At 51.7% G+C, this 23,522-nt stretch overlaps 1 protein-coding gene across 1 annotated transcript in view; it reads right to left on the reverse strand.

Annotated features, from left to right (window-relative positions):
* Positions 1-14,310, reverse strand: part of CLIP2 (CAP-Gly domain containing linker protein 2) — a 53,923-nt gene extending 39,613 nt beyond the window's left edge. Inside the window, exon 1 of the mRNA XM_084272839.1 lies at positions 14,196-14,310. Coding sequence (XP_084128965.1) covers positions 14,196-14,307 — 112 coding nt within the window. The 5' untranslated portion in view covers positions 14,308-14,310. The remainder of the gene's footprint in view (positions 1-14,195) is intronic.
* Between the last annotated feature and the right edge of the window lie 9,212 nt (positions 14,311-23,522).

Genomic DNA, 23,522 nt, shown 5'->3' on the forward strand with positions numbered 1-23,522 from the left:
GAATATCTCCAGAGATGGAGACTCCACAACCCCCTGGGCAGCCTGTCCCAGGGCTCTGGCACCCTCACTGGGGAAAAGTTCTTCCTATGCTCTAACTTGCAGCCATTGCCCCTTGTCCTGTCCCCACAGAGCACTGAAAAGAGGCTGCCCATTTCCCCCTGCATCCCATCCTTCAGCTATTTATCAACATTAAGAAGGTCCCCCCTTAGTCTTCTTCTCTCCAGGCTGAACAGCCCCAGCTCCCTCAGCCTTTCCTCAGAGGGGAGATGCTCCAGGCCCTTCATCATCTCCGGAGCCTCCTCTGGACTCTCTCCAGGACATCCCTGGCTTTTTAATCCCAGGGAGCCCAGCACTGGACACAACACTGCAGGTGGGGCCTGACCAGGGCAGAGCAGAGGAGGAGGAGGATCCCCTCCTTCGACCAGCTGGCCACACTCCTCCTGATGCCCCCCAGGATCCCATTGTCTCTCTCAGCCCCCAGGGCACACTGCTGGCTCATGGCCACCCTGTCATCTACCAGCACCCCCAGGTCCTTCTCCACAGAGCAGGTCCTGGAATCCCACCAAGGGCATTAATAGCTCCAGTGGGACCATGGGGATGTCTCTGCAGATGACTCCATTTCCCCAGCTGCTATGCCCTTTGTGGGAGCAGACCCCTGCACAGCACAGCTATCAACAGGGAGCATCCGACACGCTGAGTGCAATACAACCCGCTGTGAAGAACACTTTTACTCTGGTATCAGCCTGTCAAGCTGAAGCCAGACCTCCTGCAAGGCTTTGTTGCTCTGGGAAGTGATGCCCTCTCCCCCACCTGCTCTCCAGCACACCCTTGATGGAATAAACTCTCTGTAACACACAAGGAGTCCCTTAAATACGTGACAGGCATCTGCATCACAAGGACAGCATAAGCACATCGGTTTGTAGGGATCCCAGTGTTGCTGACCCCAGTTGTCAAAGTCTCCTATCGCAAGCTTTGGGCTGTCAGCCTAGGCTCCAGGAGAAAGAAAGACAAGGACAAGGAATCACAGAATCACAAGGCTGGAAAAGACCATCAAGTCCAACCATTCCCATCCTGAGCTAAACCAGATCCCTAAGTACCTCATCTACACTTTTTTAAACACACCCAGGGAAGGTGACTCAGCCCCTCCCTGGGCAGCCTGTTCTAGAATCTTCAGTTGCACACCCTGAAGGATAAAAGGGGAGGTTAAGTAAACAAAAAAACCCCAACTCCCAAAAAACACCATGTAAGAGATTGGGGAAATAAGCTCTCAAAGTATGATCCTGAAAATCATTCAGCATGGACCTTCAGTCACCCTCAGCTCTTGGCAGCACCGAGGTCTCAAGAGTGCTTGGTGCAGGATGTGTGCATTAGACAGGGTCCCACACATCCTGCACTCAATGGAAGCTTCCTGCACTCTTCAGCCCAACTTCAGGCTGAAGTTTCTGGGTGCCACCAACCAAGAAAGCCCAGGGGACACCCAGGAAGAAGTTTTTATTCCCTACCAGACAATTTGGCAGCGAAAGCCTAAGCAGCTGCAGAGACAAGTCAAATTGGAGCACTTATGTGAAATGAACTGTGAAACTTGTTCAGCCTCAGCCATCACTATTGCTCAGCCTGCACCATTTCCACAGCTCTTCCAGAAGTAATGGGCCTGACAGACTACGCTCAGCTCCTAGAAAGACTGAAGAACATCAAAGCTCTACAACCAAGATTACTTCAAAGCTTTGCTAAAGGTCTAATGCCAAGGGAAAGCAAAGGGCACCAGCGCTTGGAGAAGGAACCTGCAGTTTCTGCTAAAGTCACTGCACAAGAGGGACTAATGCTGACAACTCTGCATCTCATTAGGCTCCAGAGTCCACACTGGTGACAAATCCCCACAGCACCACTGCACCAGCTGGTCATGGCTCCTGTAAAGAGCTCTACCTCTGCCTGGGCTGAACCGGGTTGCAACAGGGATGGAGCAGCAGTTACAGCATGATCACACAGACTGCCTCCAATAGCTCACTAGCCTCAGGGGGCTGGAGCTGGAACAGCTCTCCAAGGAGTTCTAAAGGGGCACACACAGCCATTCCAAAGGCCCTTCAGAAAGGGCAGTGGCAGAAATACCCTTCCCAACTGAAATGGTTAGCAGCAGCGGAGCCTGCAGCACTCCCAGCAGAGCTCAGCCCTGGGAAGAAGGGATGTGCTGTGGTCCCAGACCTGCCCTCTTAGGGCCTCTGGGCCCTACTCTGAGAGCTTCCTCAGCCTCATGCAGTCTTCATTAACTAATTTCTATTTTTTTTTTTTGCACTAGTGCCAGACTTCCAAGCTTGTGTTTGTCTCCATCTGGTCTTGTACAAGGCAGTACCTCTACAGCAGCACCATCAGGGGCATGGCATTACACTCAACAAACAGTTCCACCTTAAGAACTGAAACCCAAAAGACTCTAAAGACACTTAGACCTTTCACTCTTTACAAGAAGCTTTAAATAAAAAGGAGAAGCAGGGTTCCACCCATGGGAAACAGAGCAGAAAGGCAGGCAGCCACCTTCATTCCAATGCTTAGCAGCACAGGACAGCAAAGCAGTTGGATTAGCTAGAGTTAAACCAAGCCATGTTCTGAAAGGCCTTCTGGTGTAACAGCCAGAGATGGGGCAGGAGTGACAGGCATAGCTCTCCTTTTGGTGCCACGAGTAGAAGTTACATCAGAAACACAACTTACACCCTGGTTTCACCCCAGCAGAGCACTGGAACACACCGATCTCGTGCCGGTGACATGTTTGTGACAGCCAGAGGCAACAGGCCAAGCACAACAGCCAAACTCAGCTCTGGGGTGTGGGGAACTGTAAGCACAGAAGTCTGGGGGCTCGGCATCTGTATCCACAAGAGATCAAAGCTGGTTTTCTAGTCCTGCTGGAGCCAGAGTTTCAGGATGCTGGCAGTCTCCATTTGGGATGTTAGGTAACGATCAAGATACATCACATTAGCTCTCAAACACCTCTGCACTGCCCCTGGGGTAACCAACCCCTTCAAGCAGAGAAAGGCAGGAAGGGCTGCCCAAGGCTGAACAAAGAACCCAGCAGGGTTTAAAGCTGTGTCTAGACTGGCCAGATTTCACTGAGAGAGCAAATACCTTCAAAAACTTACTTGGACTGGGGGAAAAAAAAAACCCCAACAGAACAGTTCACTGGAGGATTGGTGTAGTAACACCATGATCCCCACAATGCCGAGATTTTAGTGGGACTTGATACACTTTGCTAGGTTTAGGTGTTTGTCTGACAGGCAGTGTTGCCAAACTACAGTGATGAGACCATCTGAGGGAAACAGTCCGATTTCAGGCTCCAGGGCGCTGCAGTTGGAAGCATTATTATTCTTTAGCATGAGGTGAAAGATTCAGAAGGATAGGAGGATTTGAGTGAGGATTTAAGTGAGGAGCTCCTCACTGCTGCCCAAAGGTTCAGCTAACAGGCTTTTGTGCACTGGGTTTCCTGAGAAGCCAAGAGAGTCACTTATGCTCAAGCTAAGCCCATTCTTCTTGGCTTTGGGTCCAAGGGACCCATGAACTGAACAGCCGTTCAGCATCCCAAGCAGTCTGGGTGGACTAAGCTCTGATCCTCCCAGGCAGATATCTAGTCACCAGCCCTTCAGAAGGTGAAAGGTATCCATGATTAACTTGTCTTCAATCCCATGAGTATTTTAGGATAGCCAAAACTGACATTAGCTGGTGGCACTGCCCTCCAGGACCTGACATCCGAGATACCTGCTCTCCAAGCAGCAATTACAGCCTAGGGAAAAACAAGCCAAGTACCCAGGATTCCTGAGCTTTTTCCAGCCTACAGGCACTTAAAGAGCTGGTTTGTGTCTGCACTGGTTGTATTCTGCTGTTTCTGGACAAGGAAAAATCTTCTTGTTCTATTCAGACCCCACAATTAAATGCTGAGTTCCAAGAAACTCACTAACAGAAAACCAAGGGTACACACCTCAGCTACAAACCAGAGAACAGTTTACACAAGAGAAAAACTAAAGATAAAATAAAAATACCCCAAACCACAGATTTATTTCCTACTCCAACCCTGCCACAACCTGGTTGGCATCACCAAGAAGCCATGGGAACACTTTGAACATTGCTATTAAGCACCTAACTCAGCAGCTCACCTGGAAGCCAGCGATGGAGAAAGCTCTTTCCTCCAGGATGATCTCCTGCTGCTGCTCTGTTCAACACCAACCTGGGGTCCTAAACAGGGCTGGGACAGCAGGTCCTGCCTCCCTCCCTCTGGCTGGGATGGGGCTCCAAGACCCAAGCAGCAGTGAGCAGGACCTCTTCCACTCGGGCTTTCCAGCTTTGTGACCCTATTGTGTTCATCAGCAGCTCATTCTTTTCAGTTTAAATGGGCTTCCTGTAGGTCACAGCTTTCAGGGCTGAACAACAACTTATAAATCAAAACCACACAAAGCATCCCCTAAACACACAGCTTATCCAACTCCAGATCTCTGTTTTCCCTTTGGCTCTCAGAAAGCCCAAGCACAATGCAGGACCTGGGCTTAGGTTCCTTTTTGCAAACTCCTCCCTTCAGTTTTAGGAGCTCACACTAACAGGACACCGATATTTCAGGACCCAAGCAAAATCCTGAGAGCCAAGAGCTGGAGGGGTTAAAGGTTTTAGTCAGGACTTCAGCCTCTCATTACTGTGCCAATGAGAGCCATGTGTCCAAAATCCCTGGAAGCACAAGGACTCTCTGGCCTCTTGGAAACACCTGCTGTAGGAAGAAGTGAAGAGACAGCTTTGTGGGGTGAAGGAGCAAGGAACCTCCTTTCAAACCAACTCCTGAAGTAGGAGGAACAGAGCACTTGCTCTGCAGCATCAGCCAGGAGTTAGGTCCTTGCAGGATCCCCAGTGAGAAGCTCAGCCTCTCGCTGCGTGTCAGTGCCATTGACACCCAGTGAAACCAGGCGTCCCCTCCCTCCCTCCACTGCTTTCCACCTCCCACAGCACTTCAGTTGCTCATTTCTTATCACCAGGCAATTGAAACAAAGGAGAAAGGAAGCTGATTTCTAAAGGGGAGGAGGGAGAGGAAGGAGAAAAGAGTTTAGCATGAGAAGCAGCGCACAGTGAGTGCTGTCCATGCATTTCCTACTCCCCACGGGACCCTTTTGTAATCTTACTGCTCCCAAGACACATGCCAGGCATCCCAACTGCCAGAGGAATCAGAAACACAACAGCCTGTTGTGTTGCCATGGGAATCAGGAGATGGGCAGTTCATTGATAAAAAAAAAACAGAGGCATGTTAGATTTAAAAGAAAGAAAAGAAGAAAAATAAAGAGGAAAACCCACATATACCAGAGTGGTACCTACAGCAGAAGGGAGGGAGAAATGAGAAGACACATGGTGTTTATGAGAACCTTCTCTGTTCTAATTGTCAGAGTTTTTACTCTCAAATCTCACCACATGAGAAGACAGCCTGATGTGCTGCACAGAACTGCCTTCCCTCCCCATAGCAATCAGCTTCTTGTCTGCTGGAGAAGCCAATACCCAGCAAGACAACCTGTGCCAGCCTGGGAGAAGCAGCATCGCTGCCACAAGACCTCAAGACACCATGTCATCACTGCACTGGTCCCCTGTGACCTCTCACACCTCTCACTGGGTGGTCCTGCAAATGAATTAACCAGTCAAAAAACTTGGGTACCAGCTCTGCTCCCAGGCAGGGCTTCAGGGCTGTCCCACAGCCAGGGGACTGTAATGCCTGTCTGAAGCCAGAACAGACTTTGTCAGCTGGAAACCCTGCTGCTGGTCACTGGGCTGTCAGCTAAAGGGAGTAACGGATGTTTTGACCAGCCCAAGGATTAGGTATGAGCCCAAGAAGCTTTGGAGCAGCCTGGCAGTTGCTGGGCTCAATGCCCAGGTGATGGCACAGGGCTCTGCTCTCAGCAGGGAAGTCAGACCCTGCCTAAGCTGCAGCTGTACAGAGGGCACCAAACACTGGTGATGGATGGTACCTTCCCACACTCCACACATGCTGGTAGATAGAACAGCAGGGCATTGTTTTCACAGCCAAGCAACCATCAGCTCCCAGTTCTCTGCTGCTCACCTACAGCTTTACATTCCAATTCCTATTTGGGTAGGGAGGCTCTTCAGAGGGATCTGAACAGGCTGGACCCATGGGCTGAGACCAGTGGGATGAGGTTTAACAAGGCCAAGTGCAGAGTGCTGCACAGGGGACAGAACAACCCCAGGCAGCACTACAGGCTGGGGGAGACTGGCTGGAGAGCTGTCAGGCAGAGAAGCACCTGGGGGTGTTGGGTGACTGCAGGCTGAACATGAGCCAGCAGTGTGCCCAGGAAAGCCAATGGCATCCTGGCTTGTGTCAGAAATAGTGTGGCCAGTGGGTCTTGGGAAGTAATTGTGCCCCTGGACTGGGCACTGGTGAGGCTGCACCTGGAGTGCTGGGTCCAGTTCTGGGCTCCTCCCCAGCAGAAGGACATTGAGGTCCTGGAGCGAGTCCAGAGAAGGGCAACCAGGCTGGGGAAGGGGCTGGAGGGTAGATGAGGTACTCAGGGATCTGGTTTAGCTTAGGATGGGAATGGTTCGACTTGATGATCTCACAGGTCTTTTCCAAGCTTGTGATCCTGTGATTCTATAGGCCTGTCTGGGTCTGCTCTATCATTCCAACTCTGAGCACAACACTACAGAAATTCAGTAATGGATGGTGAGCAGAGCTGGTCAGAGCTTCCACTACAGAGAACGGAAGGGAAGAGGATGGTTCAGAGTCCCTGCTGACAACAGGAGCTGTCTCCCATGCAAGAGGGAAGCAGCAACACCCTGCTGCTCCTCCAGATGCTGCCACCTGCATGGCCAGGGAGAAGGGGCTTCACTTGGCAGTGGCAGCAGTAGCCAAATTCCTCAGAGCTGACGGGGTGTGCCAGGGGAGAAGGGCTGGCTGCCTGCTGCCTTCACAGCGCTCGGTGGCAGAGAGGCCCCACCACATGTACTTGGAGGTGCCCACACAGGGACTGGAGCTTCTCAGAGCAGCTTGGATTACACAAACACTGCTGGCAGTCAAGGCCAAGTTGTCCCACTCATTCATACCCAAATTCAAATGACTGAGCACAGCAATGAAGCAGCTGTTTCCTGCAAGATTTCACGCTGCAGGAGAAGGCAGAAAGAGAGAAGAGGCGACTGTGAGAGAAAGCAAAGCTGGGCAGGGATAGCCGGATGCCTGGCAGGGCGCTGGGGGAGGGAGCAGCCCAAGAGATTTATGGCTGACTTGGAAACAAGGACTGAAAGCTCTGCAAGTTCAAAGCTGAAGAGTTGGGGGCTGTAATCTGGCACAGGGGTGAGGTCTGCAGCTGGCACCCTGAAAATCTATAGCCCTGCTGCTCCCTGGAATAACCCCCACAGTGTGGATGTTAAGATCCAAGTTCAGCATCATCGGCTGTAGCTCCTTTGAAGAGAGGAGACCTACTTAGAAAGAAACCTGTGATGAGGAGGAAGGAGAAGAGGACAACAGAAAAGCACACAAGAATTACAGATGAGCAAGCAGGATGGAAGGAGCACCACTGCAAGGCTGCTTTGCACCAAACGCAAGGAGATGCCCATTGAGGCAGAGATTTGTCTTCACAAAGGCAGCTGAGAAGGGCACTGAACCTCAACAGAGGAACTGAACAAAGGCTTTCAGATAAAGGTCTCATTCAGGAGGCTGGCTGGTACAAAGTCTGCTCTGCCACAGGCCAGACACGCATTCTTGGTGCCCGCTGGAGATGGGCGGGATGGAGAACTCTGGGTGTTTGCAGCTCTGCTAGATCAGATCTAGCCTCATTGTTCAATTACGACCAGCAAAGGTGTGTTGGGTTTGAGGATTTGAAGTTTTTCAGATAAACAATGGTGTTGTGTCTGAAACACACCAAGCAGATTGGTTTCAGCAGCACAGGGCACTAGGGAGGCACGTGACTCTTAGAAAACGTATGAGGGTTTTTTTTCACAGAGGGATAATTAACTTGCAGCCTATAGATAGATCTATTCATCTCAAGATTACACTCCTAATTTTTTACATTTTTTAAACTGGAAGTATATTCTTTGAACATTCATGTTTCAATACAACATTTTCCAGCCTGAAAATAAAGTCTGTCTACCACACCTCTGGAGCAGCACCCTGCCTTCCCAGCAAAGGATGAAAACAACCACCCCACACTGAGTGTGAAGGGTCTTCCAAGTCTGGGAAGAACAGAGCACCCATACCCTCCTCCACAGCTTGTGCCTCTAGAAATAAGTCGCAGGCAGGTCTGAAAAACTAGGGCTGTGCTAACACAACCCCAGGTGCATCACAGAATAACACAGGCTTCATTCTCACATAAATAAGGAATAATTTCAACTAGAGAATATCCCACTTGGAAGGGTTATTCACTTTATTCACCACTGCTTATTCTACCTAGATGGTGTATTTTTCCATTTACAGAAGCCCTCAACTGTAAAACTTCATTAAATAAAATTCATGTCCCCCTAGCCCCATACCAAACTGTTTTATCCTTGCTCACAACTCCTAAGAGACTTAAGGACAGAAAGGAGAGTTAGAAACCAGCAGCCCAAGAGTGAGAATGCCAACTGGGGGAGATACACTTACAGGGATGGCTCCTTCCAGGCACGGGGAGCTTCCTTCCAGCAGCCCGAGCGATGCACGGCGTAACACAGCCTCCCCTCCAATCACCAGCACGCCCTCGCACGCATCTCTGGCAGCACAGCTGTCATCACACCATTGTGTTCATCTTCTTTTTAAATCTAAGCACAGAGCTAACTCCTCAGAGCCTCTTCTTTTGGTGGAAGCACAGGAGCGCTGGGGGACGAGCTCAGCCTAACCCCGCCATGCCTGCAAGCCGCGGCGCGGGCACACGCGCGCAGTTGTCTGGGCTTTCTGAGGCTGTGGGAATGTGCAAGGCACAAGCGTGGTTTCGGGGCTGCTGGTGCAGAAGGGAGGACAGCTGCTCTCAGCCAGCTGATCCCACAACAAAAAAGAAAGCAAAGGAGGCAGGCACAGGTCTTTAAAGACACTTTAAAAAGGGTTTCCCAGGCAGAGCACTGGCACACAGAGAGGAGCAGTCTCAGGACACCTCCGCAACTGGAGAAATTCATCTTCAGTACCAAACGCTTCACAGAGCAGCCAGGCAGCAAAGCAGAGTGCTTTCTCTCCACCAGAAAAGCAATCAAGCAGCAGGGCTTTGGATTTTCACAGCCTCTTTAAATGGAGGTCTACTTTTTGCTCTCATTCCCACGTATTTATTCACGTGGAGATGATGGGATCAGACCACTACCAACAAAATGCAGAGGAGAAGATACCAACAAAACAGCCTGGCTTGGTCCTTTGAGAAAGTAATTATTACTTTATGGTCAGACTGAGCCAGAGCAGGGGATCAGCAGCTCCATGAACAGCAGCCCATACAGGGAACACGATGCAGGAGAAGCTGCTGTACACATGTAACTGTGTATTTACTCATGGTACATAACCTGAGTAGCTGTGCACAAGCAGCGTGGCTGTACCTCAGCAGCCCAGGGGAAAGGCAGGTTAAACAACTGGGAGAGAGCCCAGCTTGACTCCAGCTTTGGCACAGACCACCTCTGGGTAGAGTACTTACTCCAGCCATGTAACAAGTGATGTAACTCTCTCTTACATCCTCCCAGCACTCAGATGATCTGGGTACCCCATTCAAGACCGATTAGCTCTACAGCCTGGTGTGACAGCAGATGAGCCATGCCACTCATACCTGTGCTCCTGCTGCTCCATCAGCTCAGGACCAGCAGCTCCTCGGAAGCTCACATCCCTCCAGCACAAGCTCAAGCTCCAAGCACCCTTTAATCCAAGCCAGAGATGCATCTGCATGGCTGGAACTTGCAAGCTCAGGCAGCAAGTGCTCTGCTGGCACCTGGGAGGTCTGCCCCATGCAAAGGGGGGTAAGATCTTTCCCACTCTTTGTGTCTCTTGACAGGTAACAACTTCTCATTTCTACCTGCTGAAGCTCAGAAACATTTCCTAGGTACCAGCATAAGCTTCTCTCTGTTTCCAGTACCACTTTGCTCTGCTTCCCTCTAGCAGGAGCAGGGCTAATCTGCACAGAGATCACTCCTTGCAAGAGCTCCCAGCCTGGGGCCACGAAAGGTACTTTCTCACGCCCTGTCTATAGCCAAGCTAGAGGGGAAAGGGACAAACATCCAACACCTGACATGTTCCTGTGGTTTAACCCAGCCAGCAGCTCAGCCCCAGCAGTTGCTCACTCCCAGTCCCCATGGGATCTGCTGAACAAGGGGGATGGAGTGAAGCTGAAGGAAGGAAGGTTTAAATTGGATATTAGGGGGAAGTTCTTTCCAGAGAGAGTGGTGAGGGGCTGGAACAGGCTGCCCAGAGAGGGGGTGGGTGCCCCATTCCTGGGGGTGTTCCAGGCCAGGTTGGATGGGGCCCTGGGCAACCTTGTGTAGCTCCAGGGCTGGAGGTTGGTGTCCCTGCCTGTGGCAGGGGAGCTGGAACTGTGTGATCCTTGGGGTCCCTTCCAACCCAGACCAGTCTGGGATTCTATGATTCTATGAGTTGAAGTGGATGACCAGCTGTGTGCCTAATGACAAGCACCATGCTTTCCATCTTGTACATGCTATTTTTCCTTCCTCAATAGAAACATGACAGCAATACCATCCCCTTGACTCACTCACCCCACTAGCCCAAGAGAGAGACAATTCAGGGGCCATCTTCCCCGGGGGGAGGGGGGGAACTGTAGGAGAGGTAAAACCCAGCATCTCTTAATTGCCAAACAAAGTTGTGCACAACCCCAGGGCTGCCCTGTGCTGAACAGAGCTCTGATTCATTCCTGCATCAGCCATTCACTGCTGCAGCCATACATCCATGCGCAGACCCCACAGGCCATACATCTCCTGCTGCTGCACAATAGGCTGATTGTACACTGATGCAGAATGCAGACTCTGTTGGGCTGCCTTTGTTTTGCCTAACCTAATAGAAAGGATATTTGAGAGCAGATTAACACTGAGTCATCTACTTTAGTCCAGATATCTGGCTTAAACAGCTGAGTATCCGATTCAAAAGGCAACGAGCTGTGCACGAACAGGGACTATCTGCAGAAAACCCAAATCCCCTATTTGCAGTGGGTATCTAATCTTTTTAATTTTATGGCTTTTTCTAAGAAAAAAAAAGCATGACCAGGTTGTAGACCTGGCCCTAAGAAAAGGGCTGAGCTATGCAATGTGCATATCTGCCATGGGTTTCTATCTCAAGCCCAAGAGCTGTCAGACTCGGTGATGACCACAGGTGACACACCACACACCTTCCCAGGGGTGATGAAAAGCAAGGAGCAGCATGCCAGGGGGAAATCTATCATGTGGAGTGAGAGATCAGGGACAAAGCTGTGGGAGTGGGATTGTTGAACTGTACTAAAACCCCAGCACATGGTCCCAACCAGGCATCCTGACTACCCTGGAGCACACAGTATGCTCCCAGTCCCAGTACATCTTACTGGTTTGAAAGACTCACAGGTGAGCTATGGTTCTGCTTATGGCATGTCTTCAGCAGCTGGTCAGTTGTCTGGATGCATCCTGCCTGGGCAGCAGCAGGACAGTGAGGGTGACATCCTCAAGCCCTTTCTCTGGGTCAGGATTTTCTTACTATGGTACCATCCTTACCTGAAATTTTTTGTCTAAAGTCCACATGAAGCCCTTCTAATTGGTTTTTTTTTTGAGCAAATACCTCCAAATGTAATCCCCTGCAATGACCAGTGCTGGGAAATAAATCACACAGCAATACACAAGGCTCCTCTCATCGTCAGGGCTGTAAATCCTAAACAACTGCATGGGTTTAAGGGTGAAACAGGAGAAGCACAGCCCAAGTGCAGGGCTGAGACACTTGCCCTGTATGCTCAGTGACTGGGTACCCTCAACTGCATTACAAATGCTGGATGTTTTCAGACACAGAGAGAAGGATGAGGGGAGCAGCAGGGGAATGGGAAGCTGCTGCTCCTGCTGCTGGGACTGGGAAGGCGAAAGGCCAGGAATCATAGAATCCCAGACTGATCTGGGTTGGAAGGGACCCCAAGGATCACAGCGTTCCAACCCCCCTGCCACAGGCAGGGACACCAACCTCCAGGCCTGGAGCTACACAAGGTTGCCCAGGGCCCCAGCCAACCTGGCCTGGAACACCCCCAGGGATGGGGCACCCACCCCCTCTCTGGGCAGCCTGTTCCAGCCCCTCACCACTCTCTCTGGAAAGAACTTCCCCCTAATATCCAAGTTCAACCTTCCTTCCTTCAGCTTCACTCCATCCCCCTTGTCCTGCCAGTCTCTACCCTTTGAACAAGCTGATTCCCCTCCTGTTCCTCTGCTCCCTTCAGGGACTGGAAGGCTGCAATGAGGTCCCCCCACAGCCTTCTCTTCTCCAGGCTGAACCAGCCCAGCTCCCTCAGCCTCTCTTCGTAGGGGAGCTGCTCCAGCCCTCTGAGCATCTTTGTGGCTCCTCTGAACCCTCTCCACCAGTTCCCCATCTTTCTTGTACTGGGGCCCCAGCTCTGGACACAGGACTCCAGCTGGGGCCTCAGGAGGGCAGAGCAGAGAGGGACAATCCCCTCCCTGTCCCTGCTGCCACCCCTCTGCTGATGGAGCCCAGGATCCCATCGCCCTTCCCAGCTGCAAGAGCCACTGCTGGCTCATGGGAAGTTTCTCATCCCCCATCACACCCAGGTCCTTCTCAGCAAGGCTGCTCCCCAGGAGCTCTTCTCCCAGGCTGTCAATATGTCTGGGATTCCTCCAACCCAAGTGCAACACCTCACACTTGGCAGTGTTGAACCTCATCAGGTTCACCAAGGCCCAATCATAATAATAATAAAATGGGATAATAAAAATCCAGTTTCCATCTAGGTATCCTTGAAGTTGATGACAGTGTCTGCTGTGGTTAGGATTTTAGTGATGTGGATACTTGGCTCTGAAATAGAAAGGAACAGCTCCCACTTTTGAAGAATGGCACCCAGGGGAGTCAACAAGATTTTGGGATGCAAACTTCACTCACCACTTCAGTAGTCTTTGGAAAGGAGGGGAGTGAGGAGGCAGCAAGGAGCTGGCCAGGCCTTCAGAGGGATTTGCAGGAAAAAGAGCAGGTGCAGGCAATGCACAGACAGAGCAGCAGCTCTTGTGCAGGGGACAAGATGATGCTACTAGTGCTGACAGCAAATACGACACTACAAGCCCTACCACAGCCACCCACATAGCACAGTGGGTGCTGGACAAACCAGCCCATTGTCCTCTGCTGTCACCTTGCAGGTAGGAAGAGCTCAGTACTGGGGCTGCTCTGGATACTCTGCCACTCCTGCAAAGCCCCTTGGTACCAACCCACCATCCCAAGACATCTCTCTCCATTTTCCAGGAATAAAACTCCTTTTAGAACCTCTCAGGCAAAGGTCAAACTCGGTGTGGGGCAGTTTCTGCCTGCACTTGGCCAGCTTTGTTGCACATCTACCAGGGTGACAGATGACTCAAGAGGAACAAGGCACAAAGAAGCCCCAGCAAACAAGCACTGCATTCAGCTGGAAGGCTGCATGGCACCCCCAGTGCTGACTGATGCTTTCAGACTGCAACACATGCCCTGACTGCATCTCTGTGCAAAGCCTCCATGGAGAAGACAGGCCTGGGGTCTTTCCTCTCATTTTTGAGTGGGATTCTTTTGTGGGGTTCTTCATGAATTAAAATCAACTGAAAATAACCCCGTGCCACACTGCAACTGGAAATGCAGCTCAAAGCACCTTGAGAGGTTCACTGCTGGTAGAGCAACAGTCCCTTCCCTGGAGTCATAGAATCCCAGACTGGTCTGGGTTGGAAGGGACCCCAAGGATCAGAGAGCTTCAACCCCCCTGCCACAGGCAGGGCCACCAACCTCCAGGCTTGGAGCTACACAAGGTTGCCCAGGGCCCCATCCAGCCTGGCCTTGAACACCCCCAGGGATGGGGCACCCCCCTACTCTTTATCAGCAATCCTGGCAGACTGGGGCAGTTCCACTCGACTGGAGGCTGACAGATGTGACACCCATATACAGGAAGGGTTGGAAGGAGGATCCAGGGAACTACAGGCTCACAATCAAATCTACCTACAGGTGGTGAGTTTCAGGTCCTATTGAACCACAGAGGCCTTTGCTTTCATGCAGTTGATCAGTTAGGCCAGCTCATAGCCCTGCTGAATTAAGTCCTTACCTTCCTTTGAACTGGTGGTGACAGCAGCTGCAGCAGTCCCTGATGCCCGTCCCACTGGGCTGGAGTGCTTCCCAGCCCGGCCAGGGATTTTAAGTCCACTTGGCTTCAGCATGTTTGCTACCTCTTGTCTCAGGTCCGCACCACCAAAGCCTCAAAGAGCTGCCCAGGATCACTGGTCAGGTTTCTTGATGCTGATGGACCCCTTCTTCCATTGTCACAGACCTGGGGGAGAAGAGCACAAAGAAATCAGCTGGGGAACAGGTGGGAGAGCACCCAACAGGCTCCCAGAAAGCAGCGTCCAGCTTCCTCCTCACATCCCTAGCAGAGTCAGGATCTTGCACGGCTTCTCCTGTAAAACAAGGGCAATCACAGAATAGACCCCAAAGATCATCAAGTCCCAACCCCCTGACACAGGCAGGGACACCTCTCACCAGCCCAGGCTGCTCAAGGCCCCATCCAACCTGGCCTTGAACACCTCCAGGGAGGGGACATCCCCCACCTCTCTGGGCACCCTGTGCCAGGGTCTCACCACCCTCCTAGTGAAGAATTTCTTCCCAATATCCAAGCTAAATCTACCCCCTTACAATTTAAAACCACTCCCCCTCATCCTATCACTCCCTGCCCTTTTGAAAAGTCCCTCCCTAGCTTTTCTGTAGCCCCTTCAGGTACTGAAAGGCCACTGTAAGATCTCCCCAGAGCTCCAGACCGGCAGCAGACCTCCCCAAGAATAGGGTCTGCTCATGTTTCAGGGAGCTCAGGGTGTGGGGTCCACCAGTCTACCTCCTGTTCTGACTTCCTGATGCTTCTTATGCTGTCTACCTCCTCCCTTGGCTCTACCACCAGGCTAAGCTGGACCCCACCTGACCTCACCATACACAGCTGTTGTCTCCACTGCCCTCCATTTCCCATGCAAGCTGGTGACACTCCCTGCAGCCAGGAGCATGGACACCCACATGTTTTTTCTGGGAGCTCTGGATGGATTGGTGCATCCCTCCTGGTAGCTGCAGAGGGTGCAGCCTGCTGCCAGGTGGGTACCATGGCTGGGCTCCCTCTCACCACAGAATCACTGTGTTGGAAAAGACCTTTAAGCCAGGATGCCATTGGCTTTCCTGGGCACACTGCTGGCTCATGTTCAGCCTGCAGTCACCCAACACCCCCAGGTCCATCTCTGCCTGACAGCTCTCCAGCCAGTCTCCCCCAGCCTGTAGCGCTGCCTGGGGTTGTTCAGTCCCCTGTGCAGCACTCTGCACTTGGCCTTGTTAAACCTCATCCCATTGGTCTCAGCCCATGGGTCCAGCCTGTTCAGATCCCTCTGAAGAGCCTCCCCACCCTCAGGCAGATCAACACTTCCTCCCAGCTCAGGGTCACCTGCAAACTCACTGAGGGAACATTCAACCCCTGCCTTGATGATGATAAATTGATGAATTTCCTTCATCTCCCATTTTAACATGACATTCTTTTCCTCAACTTCACAGTCCCACTTGAGGAGTCCTGGGCCATAGCTGAACCCTCTTAGAGCCAATAACCCAGAATTTCAATCAGTTTGGGATCTGACTGAAACCATTTACCAGTTCAGGCACCAATCAAGCCCCAGCCATGCCAGACCCCTCACCCACAGCACACCAACCATGCTCAGCACTAGACCTTTGGCACAAAGCCCCATTTTTACAAACAGCAGGAGGAAGCAAGAGGCCAGTGTCCATGATGGGGCCTCCAGCTCCTCCTTTTAAGAACAAATCCTAAACCATGTACAGAAAAGGGGCATCTGACCCTGTGGATCTGCAGGAAGACTAAAAAAATACATACACTCAAAACCTAAGTGTGACTACTCCTCCATGAAGCCACACATTTAGTTTCATTATACTCAGCTCTGGTGATGTTGCATCTTGAGTCCTGTGTCCAGTTCTGGGCCCCTCGCTACAGGAAGGATGCTGAGATGCTGGAGTGTGTCCAGAGGAGGGTGACAAGGCTGGGGAAGGGTCTGGAGCACAAGTCCTGTGAGGAGCAGCTGAGGGAGCTGGGGCTTTTAGTCTGGAGAAAAGGAGGCTGAGGGGAGACCTCACTACTCTCTACAACTACCTGCAAGGAGGTTGCAGAGATGTTGGGGTTGGTCTCTTCTCTCAGGTGAGAAGCAATAGGATGAGAGGAAATGGCTTAAAACTGCCCCAGGGGGGTCCAGGACAGATATCAGGCAGAATTTCTGTACTGAAAGTGTTGTCAGGCGTTGGCACAGGCTGCCCAGGGAGGTGGTGGAGTCCCCATCCCTGGAGGTATTTAAAAGGCATGTGTAGATGAAGTGCTTAAGGACATGGTCGCTTCATCTTCAGGGTCCCCCAATACAAGAAAGATGGGGAACTGTTGGAAAGGGTTTAGAGGAGCCACAAAGATGCTCAGAGGGCTGGAGCAGCTCCCCTACGAAGAGAGACTGAGGGAGCTGGGCTGGTTCAGCCTGGAGAAGAGAAGGCTGTGGGGGGTCCTCATTGCAGCCTTCTAGTCCCTGAAGGGAGCAGAGAAACAGGAGGGGAATCAGCTTGTTCAAAGGGTAGAGAATGGCAGGACAAGGGGGATGGAGTGAAGCTGAAGGAAGGAAGGGTGAAATTGGATATTAGGGGGAAGTTCTTTCCAGAGAGAGTGGTGAGGGGCTGGAACAGGCTGCCCAGAGAAGGGGTGGGTGCCCCATCCCTGGGGGTGTTCCAGGCCAGGTTGGCTGGGGCCCTGGGCAACCTTGTGTAGCTCCAGGCCTGGAGGTTGGTGTCCCTGCCTGTGGCAGGGGGTTGGAACTCTGTGATGCTTGGGGTCCCTTCCAACCCAGACCAGTCTTGGATTCTATGGTCTAAAGATGGACTAGACTGTGGTTAGACTCAATGATCTAAAGGGTCTCTTCCAACCCAGGTGATTCTATGATTCTATAAGCCTTCCCTATGCCACTCACTTCCCAGTAGACAAATGGAATAAAACCTCCAATCTCCTTGCAAGGCTGATGCAATAGAAGCACACAGCTCACCCAGCAGAAATTTCATGACAATGGAAAAAAAAAAAAGAAAGGGAAATGACTAAGAAAACAAAAATATGCAAAAACATTCCAAATGGATCAAGAAAAACAATGACAAATTTGAGACCATCAGCCAAAAGGAAGCTGACGGGGATGCAGAGGGAAGGAGGTGGCAGCAGAGCAAGCCAGGGAGAAGGCAGACATAATGGGAATCACAAGGAGAACATGCCAAGGACCAGCCAGAAGCTGGGGGACACCCCAACCCGCTCCCACAGCCAAGGAAGAGGCAGCCTGCTGCAGGCAGCACTCTGGAGAGTTTAACGGAGCATAAAGAGCTACAGATGCTGCGAGGGGGGAATTGCAATAGCGGGACGGGAAGTGATTAAGGCATGAGTAAGGATTTCAACACAGGCTGGGGCAGAGCAAGGGGAGGGCTGGCAGTGCTCCAGACAGAGCTGCAGGCAGACACAGAGGAGGAAAAACCCCAAGGAGAATTGCAAAGCTGTGTCTCTGAGCAGCTCCCAAATATCTGAGCCGCCTGAAAGGGCTTCAGCAACAGGAGTCAGTCATCCCACACCGGCTGTGCGAGGCAAAGGACCCATGGGCTGAGACCAATGGGATGAGGTGTAACAAGGCCAAGTGCAGAGTGCTGCACAGGGGACAGAACAACCCCAGGCAGCGCTACAGGCTGGGGAAGACTGGCTGGAGAGCTGTCAGGCAGAGAGGGACCTGGGGGTGTTGGGTGACTGCAGGCTGAACATGAGCCAGCAGTGTGCCCAGGAAAGCCAATGGCATCCTGGCTTGTGTCAGACACAGTGTGGCCAGTAGGTCTGGGGAGGGGATTGTGCCCCTGTACTGGGCACTGGTGAGGCTGCACCTTGAGTGCTGGGTCCAGTTCTGGGCTCCTCCCCATCAGAAGGACATTGAGGTCGTGGAGAGAGTCCAGAGAAGGGCAACCAGGCTGGGGAAGGGGCTGGAGGGCAAATCCTCTGAGGAGCAGCTGAGGGAGCTGGGGGTGTTCAGCCTGGAGAAGAGGAGGCTGAGGGGAGACCTCCCCACCTGCACTGACCTGACAGGAGGGTGCAGAGAGGTGGGTGATGGTCTCTTCAGCCAGGGGACAGGAGATGGGACAAGGGGCAATGGGCTCAAGCTGTGCCAGGGCAGGGTCAGAGCAGATGGGAGGGAAAAGTTCTTCCCTGAAAGAGTTGTGGCTGGAACAGGCTGCCCAGGGAGGGGCTGAGTCACCTTCCCTGGGTGTGTTTAAAAAAGGGTAGATGAGGTACTTAGGGATTTGGTTTAGCTTAGGATGGGAATAGTTGGACTAGGTGATCTTAAAGGTCTTTTCCAACACAGTGATTCTGTGATGCTGTGAAAGGAAGGCAGGCTGAGCAGAGTGCCTGGGGAATGAGCCCCAGAGAACATCCAAGGGATCAGACCCCCATCTCTCCCCTACATCCCCACAACGTGTGTTCAAAACCCAGGGTGCTGTCTGCAAGTGTCTGAAGCCACCCACTAGGGAACATTTAGCTGTCATGAAGTCAGGGCTGTTTGAGAAGTGGGATGCTCAAATCACATCACCCAGTTGCAGGAAAAATGGACAGGAGCAAACAGTCCTTGTCAAGGAAAAGAGAGGATGGCCTTCGTGCAACAGCTACTGAGGACCAGATGATGCAGAGCTGGACAAGAGGCTGCAGTTTCCAGCTCCATTTCGCATAAAATAGGGAGACAAGTAACAGAATCTGGAGGTGAGAAACCCTAATCAGCCTGATTCCTCCTATCTGTCAAGCCATCAGACATCTCCCTCCCGCCCACTTCATCTCATAGGACATACCTTGCCCAGGGCTACCTTTGATTTTCCAGAGCAACCTGATTTCTGCTGGCAGGTGATGTGCTCTACCATCCTCCCATCTCCATCCCCTTCATCCTGAAGGTTTGCTCTCTTCACAATACGCCCTTACTCCCAAGATTTACACATCTCACCACCCTGTCTTACCTTCTGGTTACACAGTTTGATGCTCAGCTTTGGATTAAGCAAGTTGGGGATGCTGATTCTTCCAGATAAAAAATGATGGCTGGTTGAATCCACAACCAGAAGCGTGGATGGGGGAAGGATCAAAGGACTCAGGAAGTATAAAGCAGTAGCAGAGAAAAATTTAAGCAGGAAAGGGTGCCAGAAGAATAAAAACATCTTGGTTTTTAAAGCTTTTGTGAGCAGGAGCCTCTGGCTCTCTAACTTTGCAGGCAGAAACACATAAACCTTAGGGAGACAGTGGACTTTGTTCATTCCTCTTTTGCTGCTCACCTATGAGGAGACAGAGAGCTTCAGTTCATTCTCCCTCCACTACTCATTATCCCTGAGGACCAGCTGGCCACACCAGTAGCTGGATATTGTGCTGTTCTGCTCCCTCTCAGGATGACTGGGTTTTACTTTTAAGCAGGGGGAGGGAAGCCAGAGGAAATGCATTCCCAGCACTGGCAGACTTCTGCCAGAACCCTTTCTGCAAACAGACCATCTTTCAACATGCTAATGCTGAAAAACAAATGAACTCCACAGGCTGCTAGTGAAGCTAATCTCTGGGCTGATAGCTGCTTTTACCCAGAAATCCCAGCACTGCCACCAGCTCATGGCCACACACCAGCCCCAAAAACATCTGCAGTGCCACCCTGCAGCACACCCTGGTACCACACTCAGCTTGTAGGGTATCTGCTTGGGGTGACCCAGGCATCTGGAGTTCACTCTCATCTCCAGGAGCTGCAGAACGACCACAGCCAGGATGGAGGAAGGATTGCCTCAGCACTGCCACACTGGGAAAGGCGACAATTCTACTAGGAACACAGCTTGTTAGAAATCCAGAGATAAAAATACATGTCTGGGGCATTTTTAAAGAAGCCTACAGATGCTGCTAGGGACAGATACGCCTTCTCTGTCGCTTGTTTCTCCCATACTTCAACATAGAATTACATAAGAAGGTTTTCAGGAAGCTCTGAATGCCAAGCACTGAGCTCTTCCAAATGACACCATTAGGTCATCTCCAGCACCCGAGCAGCGCTGCCCTGAGCCAGCCACGTTATCGTCCCAGTGATGCAGCTTTTGTGCTGCAGAGACATCCTCGGCCTGGGAAACCAGCCAGCATCTCCACAGGGTCTGCCCTGCTCCATTAGAGATAACAACTTGCCCTGAGCCCCCTTGGCATCCCAACAAGTGCTATCAGCAGAGCCCTTGGGAAGAACCTGTTTCCAGGAGTAGAGGCTGAACGCAGGCAAAGATGATGCTGCATATGGTGCAGAAGCTCTTTCCTACCCCCACATTACCTGCACAAGCTGTAAGCTTTGCCTCCCTGTATGGCCTCATGGAAATGGGACTTTACCCAGACACAGAATCCCAGGGGTTGGAAGGGACCTGGAGAGCTCCTGGGGTCCAACCCCCCTGCCAAAGCAGCTCCCCAGCTCATATTGCACAGGGCGGCGTCCAGACGGGGCTGGAATATCTCCAGAGATGGAGACTCCACAACCCCCTGGGCAGCCTGTCCCAGGGCTCTGGCACCCTCACTGGAGAAAAGTTCTTCCTATGCTCTAACTTGCAGCCATTGCCCCTTGTCCTGTCCCCACAGAGCACTGAAAAGGGGCTGCCCATTTCCCCCTGCATCCCATCCTTCAGATGTTTATCAACATTAAGAAGGTCCCCCCTTAGTCTTCTTCTCTGCAGGCTGAACAGCCCCAGCTCACTCAGCCTTTCCTCAGAGGGGAGATGCTCCAGGCCCTTCATCATCTCCGGAGCCTCCTCTGGACTCTCTCCAGGACATCCCTGTCTTTTTTATCCCAGGGAGCCCAGCACTGGCCACAACACTGCAGGTGGAGCCTGACCAGGGCAGAGCAGAGGGGGAGGATCCCCTCCTTTGACCTGCTGGCCACACTCCTCTTGATGCCCCCAGGATCCCATTGTCTCTCTCAGCCCCCAGGGCACACTGCTGGCTCATGGCCACCCTGTCATCTACCAGCACCCCCAGGTCCTTCTCCACAGAGCTCCTCTCCAGCAGCTCACCCCCAGCCTGTACTGATTCCAGCAGTTATTCCTTCCCAGCTGCCAGACTCTCCACTTGCTTTTGTTGAACCTCATCTGGTTTCTCCCTGCCCAGCTCTCCAGCCTGTCCAGGTCTCACTGGATGGCAGTGCAGTGTTCCTGCCTGTCAGTCACTCCTCCCAGCTCTGGATCATTGGTTACTTGCTGAGGGTGGATGCTATTCCCTCATCAAGGTCATTGATGAAGATATTAAACAGGACTGGACCCAACACTGAGCCCTGGGGAACACTGCTAGTCACAGGTCTCCAGCCAGACTCTGCCCCACTGGTCAGCACCCCTCTGAGCTCAGCCTGACAGACAGTTCTCAGCCCGACAGACAGTTCTCAGCCCAAAACACTGCAAGAAAAAAAAAAAAAAAAAGTCTGTCCCTGGGGATCCTCCAGGACCATCAGCTCTGTTTTGTTTTCCTCCTTTTCCCAAGCTGACACAGATTTAAAGGATTTTCTAGATCTCCACCGGATTTTTCCCCGCAGTCTTCGCATACTGGGATGAATGGTTCTGTCTGTTCCCACAGCCCAGAGAAGCATCCCAGGAATGCACAGCATGAAAGCTTGCTTCAGATGACCACAATATTCTTTTCTCCATCTTTCCATCAGCAAAGAGACCAGCTGGATCTGAGTCACCTAGGCTCAGGTTCAAAAAGGGGCACAACTCCCAAGTACAGACGTACGCCCACTAAGCACCTTGCACCAGAAGCAGTGAATCTGGACACACAAGTACCCACCACACCAGCCAGGCATGGGAACAGCACACATTAATAACAGAGAAACAAGCCAAGAAGCTTAAACTTCAATTATTTCTCAAATGTGGCAGATGAATAACACCAAACAAGGTACCCAACCCAACCCCCTAGGCAAGGCACAGGTGTTTGTTACCAATGCAGGCCCTGGCAGAACTTTGGCTGTATCCAGGTTTCTAGTTTTCTAAATTAGGAAATCCAAATATTTTTTAAAAAGGGAAGAATCTGGAAAACCAGATGGAAAAAATTGGAAGAAATTACATTTGAAGCTTGCACTATCTAGTTACCAGAGTGAAGGAAATGGAAGTTAGGTTGTACAGGTTAATGCTAAACAAGGACAATGCAGAGCAGCAGAAAAGCACTTATTTTAAACAATCCTGACTCATGCAGATAATCATTGACTTCAAAACCAAGTATTTGGATATGGAAAGCTTTGCACAACACAGTCTCTGTTTTTATCTACCCCCATCTGAGATAATCTTTACCAAAGCAGCTGTTTGTGGCAGTATTTAGAGCACCGTGCCAGCTTTCTGCATGATCGTAGTAAGGACAAGGAAGCCCTGGTTTGGGGTGCCCCGTGGCAGCACATCTGCAAGCACAGGGGATGCAAGGGGAGGTTCAGCCATTTTTGGGGCTGTCCACAGGCTGGTGCATTAGTAACAAAAACACAGTTTGGAAAGACCAGGAATTCTGCCTGTAGCTGCTCGCACAGTGGTTCCCCAGCTGCTGGCACTGAAGGACCTCTAGATGAGAGTGGACCTTTCTCAGCATCCCCAGAGAACAGCCCTGCTCCCTGCAGACATGCAACTGCTTGATCCAGACATCCCTTCTCAGGCGTGTCATGGTCCCCATGCGGTGTCTTTGGGAGAGAGCAGCTCTGCTGCTGGAGGAAACGTTCAGCGTGAGGCACACTGAATGCCAAGAGCCTAACATCTCCCTGAAAACACACCACTGGTGAAGAATTTGGTCCAGTGATGGCTGGAGGAGCTATTCACTCACTTTCACAGTAAGCACGCAGGAGAAAGGCAAAAAGCTTTCAGCACCCACTCTGTTGCTGCTTTACCAGGCCTCACACAAACCCCTTCCTAGCCTAAAGGCCCTGCTCCTGATTGTAGTCACATTAAGACATTGAATTTCTTGTTTCTGAGCATCTGGCTGCATCATAGAATCATAGAATCCCAGACTGGTCTGGGTTGGAAGGGACCCCAAGGATCACAGAGTGCCAACCCCCCTGCCACAGGCAGGGACACCAACCTCCAGGCCTGGAGCTACACAAGGTTGCCCAGGGCCCCATCCAACCTGGCCTTGAACACCCCCAGGGACGGGGCACCCACCCCCTCTCCGGGCAGCCTGTTCCAGACCCTCACCACTCTCTCTGGAAAGAACTTCCCCCTCAGATCCAATTTCAACCTTCCTTCCTTCAGCTTCACTCCATCCCCCTTGTCCTGCCAGTCTCTGCCCTTTGAACAAGCTGATTCCCCTCCTGTTTCTCTGCTCCCTTCAGGAACTGGAAGG

This window comes from Gallinula chloropus (assembly GCF_964237585.1).
Source record: "Gallinula chloropus genome assembly, chromosome: 19".
NCBI classification, from domain to species: Eukaryota; Metazoa; Chordata; class Aves; order Gruiformes; family Rallidae; genus Gallinula; species Gallinula chloropus.